A 17,527-nucleotide genomic window follows, 5' to 3' on the forward strand; every position below is an offset into this window, starting at 1 on the left:
TGTTAGGGAGGGCAGATTAGGGGTTAATACTATTTATGATAGGGTTAGTGAGGCGGATTAGGGGTTAATAACTTTATTATAGTAGCGCTCAGGTCCGCTCGGCAGATTAGGGGTTAATTATTGTAAGTAGCTGGCGGCGACATTGTGGGGGGCAGGTTAGGGGTTAATAAATATAATATAGGGGTCGGCGGTGTTAGGGGCAGCAGATTAGGGGTACATAGGGATAATGTAAGTTGCGGCGGTTTACGGAGCGGAAGATTAGGGGTTAATAATATAATGCAGGGGTCAGCGATAGCGGGGGCGACAGATTAGGGGTTAATAAGTGTAAGGCTAGGGGTGTTTAGACTCGGGGTACATGTTAGAGTGTTAGGTGCAGACGTAGGAAGTGTTTCCCCATAGGAAACAATGGGGCTGCGTTAGGAGCTGAACGCTGCTTTTTTGCAGGTGTTAGGTTTTTTTTCAGCTCAAACAGCCCCATTGTTTCCTATGGGAGAATCGTGCACGAGCACGTTTTTGAGGCTGGCCGCGTCCGTAAGCAACTCTGGTATCGAGAGTTGCATTTGCGGTAAAAATGCTCTACGCTCCTTTTTTGGAGCCTAACGCAGCATTTGTTTGAACTCTCGATACCAGAGTTAATTTTATGGTGCGGCCAGAAAAAAGCCTGCGGAGCGTTAACAGCCCTTCTACCGCCAAACTCCAAATCTAGGCCCTAATTTTCCATGCTACCAAGATTTTAAGCTAAAATCAAGAAGAACACTAAGAGATATTAATTTCCATGAGCATATAGTGGCCACAACTTATCTCATCTTCTATAACGTGATATTAACAGTTTTCACAATGTAAATTGTAAAACTTCTAAGTTACAAAGTTTTAAATACAGTACAAAGTTGCAGAACTCACTGTACAGAGCTCAATTTAAAAAACCCATTCTACATACTGCAATTTCCAAACCTCAGTTCTATAACTGTAGCCAATCTTATCTGCTGGACACAAAAGGGGCGCGATAAGATTGGCTACAGCCTGAATCATTAGTGAAGTAGGAAATAGAGTATCCGTTATAGGCGGAGGAACGGCAACATATAGGAAAACATTAAAGGGTACGTAAAAAAAAATTAAGTGTTTCCAAAACCTTTCATGAATGAAAGTCCCCATCTTTTAGTGTATGATTACAAATCTTGTAACTAAAAAAGTTAAAGTTTACCATCACTTGAAGTGCTTTGCTTGCAAAATTACATTGTATTGTTACAATAGAACAGAACACAGTATTTTTGGAATCCAAACAATATTTTATAGTACAATAGAAATTAAATCTAAAAATGACGGTCATGCCACCAATTTATTTCTAAAATCTCTTAATACCTTTGAAATTAAACTCTGTCATGCCGACCATCTCTTTCACAGTCTCAGTAACTTTCTGTATATCAGTATTATTGAACCTGCAAAATTGTTTAGATGCTTGGTTACCAATGAAAATCAGAAAAAAAGTAAATTACAGTTTTAATAGGGAGCATTAGCCGTGAAGGCTGACTATATCTTAAGAGGAAGTAGTTTAATTCTGTGCATATGATATATTTTTTTATTAAAGGAACATAATAGAAAAAAAAGTGCATAAGTACATCTTAGTTTAGATTGGAGTTTTTTTGCAAAAGACTTGAATTTGTGAAAACCTTTTTAGAGAATTGGTTTGGAAAAAAGTACTTGATAAGGAACATTAATTTTGGTAAACGTTTTCCCTAATATAAATGTTTTTATTTTATGGATGGGCATGACTGCATCTACCAATAACATAGCAGACTGTCCATATACACTAATTAAGAGCATACCTCAAGGGTAAAAGGGTAATGTGATTTGCTTCCACTGTATGCATATGCATAGAGTATCAGACCATTATGTAAAAGATGCTAGATGACTTCAGAAGGAAGGGAAATATTAAAAACAAAAATAAGGATTTTTACCATTATCATTTACTTTAAAGGAATATACAATTGCAAAAAGAAAATGCTCTATTATGTTAGAGCATTTTATTATTGCACTACTGCTTGCGTATATGTGTCTAAATATATATATATATACTAGTAAAGGAGTAGTATATATATGTATATGTTTTAGCAAGTAATGGTATGTTTTATCTATAGTGTTTATAGCTCTATATCAGTGTACTCTATAGTTACACAGTACCTTTCATCTTGCTATTTGATCAAAAGACATAATTAAATGAATTCACTTAATATGTATTCAGGTTTTTGTTATTCAATCAGTGGTAAACCAATGAAAACATAGCACAAGGTATTTATTTTAACTAACACACTATGTTTTAATTATGTCTATGATTAAGGCTATGGCGAAACATGTCAGACTGATACTTTTTGTTTGCTACCGTTGTTAGCTGCTAACAGCAGTTTTTCCTTTTAACATTGTTGAATAAATTGGACTTTTAAATTGAAGCATGTGCAGGCTGATTTCATAAATTTCCTTTTATATATATATATATATATATATATATATATATATATATAAAAGTGTGTGTGCTTAACACCTGCAAACTGATTAAACACATGGGTAAAGTCAGCTAGGTTGCAGCAATGCACTACCGGCAGCTAAGTGAAAACATCTGGTTAGCCAATGACAAGAGAGAAATAAGTGTAGTCACCAATCACCAGCTACCTGCCAGAAGGTAGTAGTGTAGGATACGTACATATATTTTTCAACAAAAGATAACAAAAGAACAAAGCCAATTTGAAAATAGAAGTTAATTTAAAATGTTCTTGAAATTACATGCTCTATCTAAATCATGCAAAATTCATTTTTACTTTCCTATCCCTTAATCACCTTTAAGCTTTTTAACCTGTTTATCTTTTTCAATACAATGTACTTATAGTTTAGCAAATATATCTAGACAAATCACTGAAGAAGCTTACACAAGGCAACAATGTACATCTGCCAATGTTTCTTTATAGAGGGATTGCCTAGTATTTCTGAGCTGGACTGTGCTTCATTCTCTTGGTCTCCTTACACTATTGGGAGCTAGATAAACACATCAGATAAGCCAGTGACACGAGGCATGTATGTGCAGCCACCAAACAAGCAGGTAGTTCCCAGTAGTGCATTACTGCCCTTAGCCTATACTAAAGAATACCAAGAGAACAAAGCAAAATAGATAATAGAAGTTCATTGGAAGGTTGTTTAAAATTACATGATCTATCTGACTCATGATAGAAAAAAATTGTGTTTCATGTCCCTTTAAATATTTAACACTGACTTACTGTGATATCTGGATAGTGTCAATAAGCAAAACATTCTTACACTGTTTTATGGGTCAGATTTACATTGGTACCATCCATAGTGATAGATTACTCAGTCTTCCTAGTTTTATTTCTATCTCATGTGTTAGCTACAAGAATATATCACATTACTCAAAAATATTCTGTCATTTACATAAAGGAAAAGTGATTAAACACATTGAATATTTATTTATGAAAAAAGATAAACTTAATGCCTAAACTAAAAAATAAAGGGTCAATTTACCAAGTGCCGGGCAGGCATGATTGGCTGTAGCGAATCATGTCCGCCCGACATCGCTAAATGCCTAAAAGGTGTCGGAGAAGTTAAGGAGCAAGTACTTCTTAACTTACATTTCAGGGGATCCTGAAACACAGGGCATAGAAAGCAGTATCCGCTGCTTGTTAAATCTACCCCTAAGTGTGTGTTTGCGCAAAACCCATCTATAGGGAGATTGCTCACAGGCTGATAAGGATAACTCCTACAGATCTTTCTGGTGTACAGGAAGTTATATCTAGCAACATGAAAAAGTATTTTTATCAGTAGAGGAGTATCATGAAAAGTGTTAATACAGCATGTCAAAATAATTACCCTCTTTTAGATGCATCAAAGACAAAAAATATCTCCTTTATATTGTACAACTAAGCTAGCAGCAATAGCATGTCAAAGAAAATAGAGTGGTTACAAAAGAGACAGTAAAGTCATAATTAGACATTCATGATTTAGACAGAACATACAATTTTAAACAACTTTCCAATTTACTTCTATTATTCAATTTGCTTCCTTCTCTTGTTATCCTTTGCTGAAGGGGTTATCTAGGTAAGCTCAGGAGCAGCAAAGAACCTAGGTTCTAGCTGCTGATTGGTGGCCGCATACTATATATATATATATATATACACAGTATATATATATATATATATATATATATATATATATATATATATATATATATATATATACTGATTGTCATTGGCTCACCCATGTGTTTAGTTAGAAACCAGCAGTGCATTGCTTCTCCTTCAACAAATGATACAAAGACAATGGATCAAATTTAATAAAAGAAGTAAACTGGAAAGTTGTTTAAAATGGTATGTTCTACCTAAATCATGAAAGAAAATGTTTGGGTTTCATGTCTCTTTTATAACTTGACAGACTAGGCAGGTGGTTATCTTAGTTAAACGTCCCTAGGCAGCTGCCTAATCTTCCTAATGGCAATTCTGGTTCATGTGACATGCTCTTATTGTGTTCTTCCCTTGAGTAAGATGCTGTATGAATCTTATCTAGCATAATTACTCACAAGGTGTGTATCTCTTTAAGGAGATCATTCTCCAAGCTTTGCCATGTGCTGTCACTGAAAAGCAGTATGTTATTGAATAAGCTGAAAGTTGCCACTGTGCTGGTTTGTGAGATCTCTGCAGCCACATAGCCTGCCACATCTTGCAGAATGGTTTGAAATTGGCATGAGAAATAGCAGGATGACTGGGTCAGGTTAGAATCTCCGTCTCCACAAAGAAGTGTTGTCAAGTTTTGCAACTGAGATACCTAAAAGAAGAAAACATACCAAAGTATTTTCCATGAGAGCATAACATTTTCGTTTAACTTTTATTATCAAATTTAATTTGTTTTGTGGTATGTTTGTTAAATAGAATACCTAGGTAGGTAGCTTGCAAGTGTCTGGAGAACTATATAGCAGCACTTTTACAAGAATGTTTTTGAGTACTTGATGCACACTGTATAAGCTTCATCAAATCATGACTAATCTTCTATTATAGTCAAAGTTCAAATTAACCCAGAATGTGTAAAGGTTAGATTCATTCACATGCACAATAACATTATGGGTATTTTAGGCATGAATTGTATCCTGACCAATAAAAGAGATGTGAATACTTACCTTTTGCCAATATAGATCAGACATCAGAGATGCATTAACTGATACATTGCTTTGAATAAACAAGGCCTGGATGAGTCTGATTGCTTCATCTAGTTGCCCTATAGATGATAATGAATAATTAGTTTCTTCTATCCACAAGGGAATCCACATTAAATGTAATATTTTAACCGAGATCTTTATACCAAGAGAAAGGACATTAATTGTCTTCAATCTATAATTTATTATGGATAAATTCATAATTAGACTTTTGCTGTTCTGGATATCGGAGCTATTCATTTACATTTTCTATACTAAATATATAAAGTAGACGTGTGGATTTGTCTTGTTACTAATGCACATTCGTTAACAAAACACGAATATCTAAAAGAGCGCAGAACGAAACTTAGGGAAAATGAAGGAATAATGCTGAATCCGGAAGTATTCATTTGAAATCCTTTAACTGGTTACAAATACTTAACTAATCGCACTGGAGAGTTACGATAACCCACTCCTCTTCTTCACCGAGCCCCTGACTTAGTAACAGGAGGCTTAGCATGGCAGCTCCCAGGGCCTGCACTAAAGGATAAGGTCCTTTAGTGCAGGCCCTGGGAGCTACCGCAATAACAGGAGGTTTAGTGCGGCGGCTCCCAGGGGCACTGTGAAGAAGAGGAGCGGGTTTAGCGCGGCTCTCCAGTGCGCTTAGGTAAGTATTTTAGTTGCTACTGGTTAAACCTTTTCACCTGTAGCAGTGGAACATGTACATTCTTTAATGAAAATTAATTTAAATGTTCCACAAATGGTCAGTATTTGTTTAGTTCAAAACGAGATGAATACGGGTGCCGAACATTCTAAATACAAAGTATTTTGAATATTCGGAATAAAAGATTTGCAGATTGTACTGTACATGTCTAGTAAAGAGTGATTGCCACAGTAACTAGCAAATAATACCCAAAGAATGATTGGAGAGTGCTTCAGTTCTATTCTTTAAACAGCTCAGGGCAGAATTATAGGGATCCACCAATGACATAGTCTGTACGTTCTTAATGATGTTGTCTTGAAGCTGTAGCAGTCTGAAGCAACAAAAATAGACACATGCATATGTTATGTATTTTGTAAGATACATTTATTGCTCAATACTTCAAGTGTAAGATTAAGGACTGCATGCTACAAAGTTATTTGTAATTTAGACTTGTCAAGTGATCTCTGGAAAAATATTTACAATTTAAGGCAGAAACTGTAGCAAGGTTATAAGTTGATTACAATGGAATCAGAAAATGCATGTTTATACAAAATATCCTCAAAGATTTTCTGCCACAATTTAAATTGAAGAACATGGACACTTGCCCAAACATAACCAGAAATAATAAATAAAAAAAACAACTGAAAACAACTTTATTTCAAATAATTTTCTTTTAAATGCTAAACTAAAATATTGTGTTTAACTTAGATTAAAGGGATACTAAACCCAAATGTTTTCTTTAATGGTTCAGACAGAGTAGGCAATTTTAAGCAACTTTCTAATTTACTCCTATTATCAATTTTTACAGGAATGTAAAGCTTAAGAGCCGGCTCATTTTTGCTTGAGAACCTGGGTTATGCTTGCTTATTGGTTTGCTAAATGTAGACACCAATAAACAAGTGCTATCCAGGGTACTGAACCTAAAATGGGCTGGCTCCTAAGCTTAAATCCCAGTTTTTTAAATAAAGATAGCAAGAGATGGGAAACAAATGATAGTAGGAGTAAATTAGAAAGTTGCTTAAAATTGCATTTTCTATCTGATTCATTAAAGATAAATTTTGGGTTTAGTATACCTTTAAGGATGTTCCTATTGGCTGCCCATTGGATGCCATCCATCCAAATGCTGCATGAGATCAGAGGCCTTATATACCAATGATCTATATAAATATATACAGGTATAGATATATATATGTACAGATATACTGTATATAGAAATATCTATTTAGAATTACAAAGAACATTTTCTTCTAAATGAAGACCATTGGAATGTAAGATTGAGGAAGGGGAGTTTATCCTCCAAACGTCACCAGAATAAAGAAATACTGAAGTGTGACTGAAACCCAGTGAGTGCAGTCTATATACTGTTAATATATAATATATATAATATATATATATATATATATATATATATATATATATATATATAGTTCTGACAAAAGGACTGCACTCACTGGATTTGTGGAATATAAAATCTTGAATTTTTATTCCATATTGGAATGAAGATTGAAGATTTTATATTCAACAAGTCCAGTGAGTGCAGTCCTTTGGTCAAAACTGTTACCTAAATGATCTAGCAGCCTTCACTTTTTAATAATATTTATGTGAAATATGTTATCAGAAAGTGTGTATATGAGTGTAATAGTTTATTTTTATATACTTATGTTGTGTTTGGTGAACATTGTTTTGGGATAATCAAAAGAAAGTCCAGCACACCTGTACCTGTGCACGCTGCAGGGAGACTGCAATTCTCTTAACAAATAGAAAAAAAAATCAGGACGTCTGAAGACCTACCATAAAGTGTAAGGGCACCAATAAATAGTAAAAGAACATTGTGCTGCTGTCCTGTTGAACATTTTTTTTTTAACCCTTACACGTGGAGGCTGCTTCCGACTCTCTCCGCTTCAGTTCTGACTGAAGCGGAAGTTAAGAAGCAGCGGTCCTAAGACTGCTGCTCCTTAACTCGTCCGCCATTATGAGGCGGCAGACAGCAATCAGCCCAATCTAATACGATCGGGTTGATTGGCACCCCCTGCTAGCGGCCGCAAATCTGCAGGGGCGGTATTGCACCAGCAGTTCACCAGAACTGCTGGTGCAATGATAAATGCTGACCGCTATAGCGGATCATGTCTGTCCGCACCTACATAAACTTGTAATATGTGCTCTAGTTGTAATCTAGCCCTATTTAAAATGCTATTTTTTAACTTAAAGAATCATGAAACCCAACATTTTTCTTTCATGATTCAGAAAAAGTAAAACTATTTTAAAAAAGTTGTACCTTTTTCTAATCATATTTACTTTGAAATAAATTGGAATCTTTATTAAAACTGCATGCTCTGGCTGAATCATAAACTATGTTTTGGGGTTTAACGTCCCTTTAAACTGAGAAAAGCAATGAGTGCAATAATCCTTTAAATATGTTGCAATTAGGTATGTGCACAATTTGTTATTCAGATATTCGTTTGTCAAACCAATTCCAAATACGGCCATGGGTAGCATCATTTCAGCTATTTTTTGTGCCACATATATTAGTGTTAAAGTGCAACATACAAAGTTCCAGATTTGCACAGATCTTTGTGTGTTCCATTGTAACACCGATATATCTGGTGCCAAAATAGCTGAATGCTGCTACCCACAGCCATATTTGGAATTAGTTTGTTAAAAGAATATCCAAATAACAAGTTTTTCACATACCTAGTTGCAGTCATTCTGATGATTGTTTTCTGGGTTTATTTTTTTACATTTTTTTTAATACTATGATTTAATTTCACTAAATCATCTAACATATACAGAAAACAAAATCTGAATTCCATAAAAGTAAAAAAAAAAAATGATCTTACCGTAAGGTTATGCTAGAGAGCGCTGCTGAATTGTTGGTATTGTTCAGTGTATATATGATCAAGTCAGACAAGGAAGATATTGCTGGTGCGAATGAAGTAGCATTGAGAGCTCCTACAAATAAATTCAGTGCTTCTTCTGGAAAATAAATCTGTTCACTTGTGCCACCAGATGAAAAACTATTATTCATAAGGGTTTTAACAAGTGAGGAGATGCCATGTAGAAAATAACTTTCCTGCAAGAGTACTGTATTATTGGAATTAATAAAGATTTCTGTTTCTTGTACAAGCAGCTCTATAACACCATCAAGTATTTTTTCAGGTGAGGTATCCATGTTGGACAAAAATGAAATTACTTTTTCTGCAGCCATTAAGTAGTTTGACAGGCTATTTGGGATAAACTTTGCCATAAAGGAAAGAATATTTTTAAACATATTCATACCTGTTGTCCAATTATAATATACTGGTTGCAACTGCAGGAGATTACAGGTCAAGGCACTCAAATTATAGAGGAACTCTTCTTCCAAAGGCTCATATGCTGGATTTACTGCTACCCAGACAGAGCTGGAAAAAATGGTTAATGCACTGAAAGCGCCTGTACATTCTGTCTGATTCATCAGTGATGAGGTTGCCAGATCATACAAATATCTCATGTTTGGGTTTTGAACCAAAGTAACAATTGCCTGATAGATCTGAATTTCTTCTTTATTTAAACCCCCATCAATAAGAATGAGTGCCCGTCTTAGGGATTCCAGTACTGAAACAGCTCCATCAAACTCAACTGCTGTCCAGTTTGTAGAAAAGATGCTTTGCACAAATTCCAAAGATTCAAACCACTGAGGATCAGTGGTTACATTCAAGGTGAGTTTAACAATTTCATAAGTGTTGTTATTATACTGAACTTGGCTACTAATCAAAGTCATAATACCCTCAGCTATTTCTGGCCATCTGTGTAGTAAATCCAAAACCTGAATGCTAGAGTCATTGAAGTTCTGAAGCAAGTAAATAAGGTATTGTATTTGGCTTGATTGGTTCACCAGGATGTAATCTAGAAAATCTACTAAGTGTGTTTGATATTCAAATGTGGAATTGTCATCATCACAGACAATACTTAGACTATCATGCATTGTTTGAATCCATGGTATGTGCAGCCCAGAAAGATTATTTACTTGTGCCAGCACCCTGGATGAGAGCTCCAGCAAATGCATGATGCAGGCCATCTCTTCTGCAAGTGGGTTCAAATTTTCATCACTGCAGAGATCATGGAACATTGAAGAACTCTGCAGTTGTGCATAAATAATATCCTGCAATGGGAGACTATTTATTATGCTATTATCAGAATTGTTCAAGCCAAAATGCCATTGGCAGTTTGTTTCCACAGTTGTCTCATTTCCTGTAGTATTTTGGAGTACTGTTTGAATAAGTATATGGAGAACATCCTCAGCAGTGCAGTTTTCAGTGTATTCCTGTGATTTATTTCCTCCAAGGAAAGGATGCATAGCTAAATACCAGACATCCAGGAACTCAGCCTCCATTGCTGATTGGTTCTGGAAAGGGACCCAGTCTAATTCATCCTGGACCAATAGATATGTGAAGTTATATATTCTAAATATCATATCTTTACTTATTGCTCCATTTTCTTTAATATTATAAAGAATTTTCATTGCTTCTTTTATTATCGCAAATATATTTCCTGCTTTAATGCTGTTCAACTTGTCAAATATGTTTGGGAAATCGAAACCAAGGCTATTTATTTCTTGGAGAATCAGAAGTGCTTTATTTATAGATGTTAAAGCCACTGAAATGTTTTCAACATTGTTCAAAAGATATAGAGCTATTTCTGCATCTTTCTGAAAGTATTCATTAGAAATTAAATTTTCAAAGAATGAAATGTTTGACAGTGTCTGAAGCTGAACCTGAAGTGGATTAAGAATGAGCCGGAGTTGCTCATTTTGTAATAGCATATTAAATATTTGCAAAAGATTTGTCAGGTTGAAAGGTTGAATAAATAAATTCATCATAAGTTCTGTCTCTCGTATGACTGCATCAATGTATGGGTTACTATCTAGCATCCACTGGGCAACACCTTGCATTGTGTGAGTACTTGGGAAAGTGTCCAATGCACCCTTTAAGTGTTTCATCTGAAGCATAAGCCAGTTCACAACACCCAGTTGTATTTTTATGTTCTCCAGATAATCACTCATGTTATATTGTAGCAGCATGGAAAGATCGGAGATGATGGAAGTATTAAGGCTAGAAACGTGGAGAATCTCAGACAGAAAGTTGATTAATTCATCTTGCCCATTTAAAGTAAAATTAAATGCTAACCCAGTCTCGTTCAATAATTGTATAATATCTGCAACAGAATTATTTATTGCCTGTAAGATGGGTTCATACTGACCTGCAAGAGGTGTAATATTATATAGATCTGTGAGCTGCTGATAAATGGGAATTTTAATATTCAGTTTACTTAACCATTTTTCAGCTGTTGTTGAAATGGCTGATAATCTGTCATGAAATGATTGATCCAGAGGTAAAACTTTTAGAAGATCTGTGAGCTGTAAAACAAGGTTTAAACTGCAGAGTGATGGGTCTTTGCCTGTTTGGTTAGCACACGTAGATGTGAGCAGTATATTTTGTACTTTTAATAGGAATTCTGTTATGTTGGCAGATGTCAGCACCTCTATAACTTTTGTTGGAGTTACATTATCTTTCTCTGTGCTGTTCCAAATCAAGCTTATCATTGAAATCACTTCATCATAGACTTCTATCAATTTTTCTGAGGCATTATATTGATGCCCCTGTGCATACCAAATAATTACAAATATATCATTAATTAGGGTCTTTTGACTGTAGTCAAGTGACTGAAGTTGTAAAATTAATCTGTCTATAGATTGTTCTTCCAAGCTTTTGTTCTGTATCATTGCTTGAAACTGTGAAAAATAAAGTACAAAGCTTTGGAACCCTTCAATAAATTGTGAGCAGTTTGCAGGTTGGACACTGCATGTCTGCATGGATTGAATAATATTCAGACTGGCATTGGCTATTCTGTGAAATCCCTCTAGCTCGCCAGCTGGTATGTAGCCAGAGATGAAACTGAAGAAAGCTGATGTTTGCTTGTGGATATCAGTGCTTACAGTTTGTAGCTCAGGAGAGAGGAAAAGGGTTAACACTTGCACAGACATTTTATTCATCTCAATGGACTGTTGTTCTTCTAGACTGGTAAGATAAAGCCACACATTTTTGATGGTATCTAGATAGCTTTGTGTTTGGTTTCCCAAATCCAACAGATTGGATACATTTGGCAAATGCTTTGTTAATATTGCAAAGAAATCTTGAATTGTACTGTTGATATCAAGTCGAATCAGCTCATTAAAAATGTCCAAAGAATTAATGATCAGATTACCATATAGTAAAATATGTGATGTCTCAGTATTAAGGCTTGTTTGGTTAATGATAGCAAGAAGCTTGATGGCCAGTTTGGCAGTGTCATTTGGGAAGGATGTGCCCAAATTATTAGAAGTAAGGCTGCTAATTAACATCTGAAGTTGGTTGATTGTGGTATTGCCAGATGTAGTCATGAACATCTCAGTCACATTCATAATGGAGTGTATGAATTCTTCTAGGATTTGTGTTACATCATTTGTTTCTGGTAAGAAAGTATCTTTCAGATTACCAAAAACCATCTGTAATACTTGTATGATTGTTTTGGAACTAATGTATGAATAACTGGTGCTTGGAGATATTTCAGAAATAAGTATGTCTGTAATATTAGATACAAGTTGCAAAATAGTCTTCCATTGATTGGTATAATTGGGGTTGGCAGGATAAAGTTCCACAATCAGCTGATTTATTTTTGAGTTATTTTGTGTGAAGGAATACCAGACTTGTTTCAGGAATCTAAAATGGAAAAATACATTTATTATTAAGCTAATACTGTAAAAATATATCAGGTGTTATGCAGCTAATATAAAAAACAATCTACATAATATAATACTATTACACATATTGAATATAAATAGAAAACAGTAATACAACCTGACAAGTACATAGAAAGTTTAGCTGGACTGTTAAAGTTGATAATAACGATAATGTAAAATTATGAAATTTTGGATTATACAGGCGTTTGTTTATGTTATGGAGATTATTAAATTAGTTGAACGTTTTTCCAAACTTTACATTGCTGACTTTTATGAAATCTAAACCTCAAGCACATTACATATAAAAAAACACAGTAGTTAACTTACAATGTAGCAAAGCTGTCTTTATCAGATGTATTTTGGAACTCACGGAAGAAAACTTTAACCAAATCTGATGAGAAAGACAAGACAGGTGTGTATCTAAACTCATTGTTAGAATCCAACACCTTTTGCACCACTTGCATTGTTTCCAGGATTATATTTTCTGTCTTGAAGAGAATAGTTTCTTTGGGTAAAACATGAGATGAGAACATATCCACCAGCAAAGAAAATAGATTCTGAACCATTGCAATGTCTAACCAGTCTGTTGTGTTTGTTCCCTTATCAAACAGCTGTGTTAGTGTTGGTACAAATTCCAGGACGGTCCATAAAGTATTATAAACTGAGGAAGGTTCTGAAACCATTTCTAGTGCCACTGAGACAATATTTTGTGCTATAATGAAGTATATTTTCATATTGTCTGGTATTAAAGGCAATGTCAAGTTGACAAGTCTGTTGACAGTCTCAAAAAGGTTTGTCCAGTTGTTTTGGTTTGTCAGTATGTAACATATTTCCGTACTGATATCTGAGAACAGGGCATCATATGGTGATAAATATTGGGGATTGATATCTTTTTGAATTCCATTATAGATGCTATTAATCATGCTAAAAACATATTGGCAGTCCATCACTGAGAAAGAATTTAAATTACTAAATCCAGTAAAATCCATTTGTCCTATTGAATATGTTTGATTAACAATGCTAATTAATGAGTCAAAAAGTTGCTTTATATCTAATCCTATTGTGATGTTTCTTTCAGTAAGGATAATTTGCACAATCTTCTCTAATTCCTCCACTAGTTCTATGCTCAAATTCCCAGCGAAAAGTTTGTCTATCATTTGTGACAATCCCATGATTTTAGATGACATTGACATGATGAAGTTTTGCTGTAAATTTAGTTTTTGGATGATATCAGAAATCTGTAGCCAGAACTCTGATTGGTTCCATGAATATGTTTGGTTAGATGTAAATAGGTGAATGAACAATTGAAACAAAGTGTCTACTTCTTCAGCTGAGAGATAGGTCCCTAATATATTGTTAGAGTGGTTGAATAATGTCACCCAGTCTTGCATGCTCAGGATTCCATTACTTAGTATTATTTGTGTCAGTCTATACATGGGATATATGCTACTAGAAATATCATTTTCATTTGTATTATTATTTATATACTGAACATACCACTGCACAATCTGTAGCTGAACTTCTAGATACTCCAGCTGTGCTGTAAAGGAGGTCATATTAGTTGGATTGAAAATGTTATTTGGTTGCAGCAACTCAGTAAGTAACAAAATACTTTGTTGTAGATCAGAAGAGTTGCCATTTTGTACTCCTATATCTTGAAGATTTTGTACAATGTCTCTTAAAACTGTGAGTGTTGTATGAACTGTGACTTCTTTAAGCAAAGCAGCTTCAGTTAGCTCATACAAGTGGGTTATCTGCTGGGAGATATTTGCAGTTGTGCTTATTTCTCTCATCCAATAATTTGTTATTGAAGACAAAATATTAATTCTCTCTGCTAATGGATCTGGCATATGTAATGTTTGCAGTAGACCCAGGAGGTGGGGAATGGAATTGAAAGTGCACAGCAAAGCTTCATCACTAGTCTGGTTTAAACAGCTGGATACCCGGAGTAGGGATTGCAGCTGCTGGTAGAGTTCTGTCACATTGAAGTCATTAAATATTTGTAGGCTTAAATTTGCAAGCATTATTTGAGCTAAAGTTGGCTGGGGTATTGTGGAGTTTAGACATGCTTCTGTGATGTTCACTATGAGTTTACCCACTGAGACAACTTCCTTGTATACCTCTTTAAAGCTGTCAGAAAAGTTATTAGAATTGCCTTGTGTGTACCATTTGACCATATATATGTTGTTTATGAGGGAGATTTGTGACTTTTCCAGCATTTCACATTGCAGAAGTGAACTACTGGAAAATGGCATCTCAAGGCTATTGTTCTCCATGGAGTTAAGGGTTTGAAGCACATCTAGAAATAGCTGCTGAAAACCAGACACTGCAGTGGCAGATGTTTCACTGTGATTGTTGGAATTCTGTAGAATCTGGAGTACTGAAACTACGGCCTTGGCTATATTTTTGAAGTACTCCTGATCTTGCGCTGGCATGTACTGTGATAAACCCTCCAACAGAAATAAGGTCAGGTTGCTTCCACCCATGTTGGTATTATATATATTTAAAGGGTGAAAGAAGTCTAACATTTGCAGAGCCGTGTCCTTTAATGTAGTAGATTGCAAGAATTGAATATTTTGACTGGTGTTGAAGAAGATGTTTACTTCCATTAGTAATTTCTGTAGCTGGCTGTCAGATAAAATGTAGCTCAGTAGTTGTTTCACATATAGTTCAGTAAGTCCATCCACATTACTTGTACTGGTCAAGTTGGATAGTTCATAAAATATTTCCAGGGAATCAACTAAGAAAGAAGCATTTATGATATTGTTATTGCTATTTAGGATATATTGTATAGATTGCATTGTTTGCGTTTTATTGCCCGACACCCAAAATAAATAAAATGTATTAATCAATTCTGAGCTAAAGTCCAAGAAATATTCTTTATTACTTATTGATATCCACTTGTCAATTAAATATTCAAAGTCAGGGCTTGTTTTACTGTCGTCATTGTGAAGAAATGACCAGTTCAGTGAAATATTTTTCCAAAGATGGGCATTGTGTAAGGCACTGTCCAACTGATTTGCAATAAATTCTGTAATGTTCCTTTTTCCATTTTTGTATTCTTGAATAATGGTTTCTTTTAGATGCCCCAAAATATTATTTATGGTGTTTAAAATTAGCGAGCTATTATTGTTATATGGTGGTGGTAGGATCATTTCAAGTGCACTTTCATTCATCACAATGAAGAAAATATTTAACACCTCCTCAAGGACTCTCAGTTTGTCTTGAGTGCTGATATTTTGCCCTGAGATATGGCTCTGTAAAATCTGTAACTCCGTTGGTGATAATGCTTTAATTTGACTTAATAATCTGTTGAGAAAAAAAATAAAAATAAATGTGAGTGTCTAGTTAGAACATCACCTTCCTGCTACTGTTGGGTTTTTTGCTACATAAGCTGCAGAAATCAGCGTAATAGCTATTGTTAGCAATCAAGATACCCAGTTACTTTCTGTAGCACCATTTAGTATGTTTTCACTGTTATAGTAATTTATCATAAAGAATATAACTCAATGTCGAAAATGGTAGATATACCATATGTTCTTAAGTTAATTGCCTTCAAGCTGAAAAGAATAACACTTTTTGTTTAACTCTATTGTCTGTGAGACTAATTTAATAAGTAAAGAATAGACATTTAAATTGTTGCTATTTAATTAAATTTCCCACAAATGTTTTATCAAAATACCATAGATAATACAGTGTCTAAAGTCATTGAAAGTTTTATAAAACTTTTGCATTATAGTGTAAAATTACAGTAATTTGTGGTAGTATATCTAGAAAAATTATTTTAAATAACTACTATTCCTATTATTTGCTATATACAAACTTTAATTTCAATTAAATTTTCTACTAAAATACACTAATCCAGTAATATGGAGAATGTCTTTAAAGGGACACTGTACCCAAAAATTTTCTTTGGTGATTCAGATTGAGCATGACATTTTAAGCAACTTTCTAATTTACACCTATTATCAAATTGTCTTCATTCTCTTGGTATCTTTATTTGAAATGCAAGAATGTAAGTTTAAATGCCGGCCCATTTTTGGTGAACAACCTGGGTTGTCCTTGCTGATTGGTGGATAAATTCATCCACCAATAAAAAAGTGCTGTCCAGAGTACTGAAACCAAAAAAAAGCTTAGATGCCTTCTTTTTCAAATAATGATAGCAAGAGAATGAAGAAAAATTGATAATAGGAGTAAATTAGAAAGTTGCTTAAAATTGCATGCTCTTTCTGAATTACAAAAGAAAAAATTTGGGTTCAGTGTCCCTTTAAGTAAAGTAGAGATTACATATAAATTTAAAGGGACAGTCAACACCAGTATTTTTGTTGTTTAAAAAGATAGATAATCCCTTTATTACCCATCCCCCAGTTTTGCAGAACCAACACAGTTATAATAATACATGTTCTACCTCTGTAATTACCTTGTATCTGTGCTTCTGCAAACTGCCCCCTTATTTAATTTCTTTTGACAGACTTGCATTGACTCCTAGGTAACTTCACGTGCCTGAGCTCAATGTTATCTATATGACACTCATGAACTAACGCCTAGTGGCGAAAAACTGTCAAAATGCATTTAGATTAGAAGCGGCCTTCAAGGTCTAAGAAATTAGCATATGAGCCTAACTAGGTTTAGCTTTCAACTAAGAATACCAAGAGAACAAAGCAAAATTGGTGATTAAAGTAAATTGGAAGGTTGTTTAAAATTACATTCCATATTTGAATAATGAAAGTTTATTTTGTTCTTGACTGTCCCTTTAATATTTATGTTTTCCTCAAGGTTTAAGGTACTAATTTAAAATCAAGCTTTAATGCATCTTTTACATGATATTTGTGCTGGCAGCCCACAATTGTTTTCTTTCAATTACTATAAGTTCTTTGAAACCTCT

At 34.4% G+C, this 17,527-nt stretch overlaps 1 protein-coding gene across 1 annotated transcript in view; it reads right to left on the reverse strand.

Annotated features, from left to right (window-relative positions):
- Positions 1-17,527, reverse strand: part of ABCA12 (ATP binding cassette subfamily A member 12) — a 317,047-nt gene that overhangs the window by 154,416 nt on the left and 145,104 nt on the right. Inside the window, exons 14-19 of the mRNA XM_053698806.1 lie at positions 12,970-15,951; positions 8,726-12,622; positions 6,098-6,219; positions 5,171-5,268; positions 4,577-4,821; positions 1,360-1,436 (exon numbers count right to left, since the gene is read on the reverse strand). Coding sequence (XP_053554781.1) covers positions 1,360-1,436; positions 4,577-4,821; positions 5,171-5,268; positions 6,098-6,219; positions 8,726-12,622; positions 12,970-15,951 — 7,421 coding nt within the window. The remainder of the gene's footprint in view (positions 1-1,359; positions 1,437-4,576; positions 4,822-5,170; positions 5,269-6,097; positions 6,220-8,725; positions 12,623-12,969; positions 15,952-17,527) is intronic.

The sequence above is a fragment of the Bombina bombina genome, chromosome 1 (assembly GCF_027579735.1).
Source record: "Bombina bombina isolate aBomBom1 chromosome 1, aBomBom1.pri, whole genome shotgun sequence".
Taxonomy (NCBI): Eukaryota; Metazoa; Chordata; class Amphibia; order Anura; family Bombinatoridae; genus Bombina; species Bombina bombina.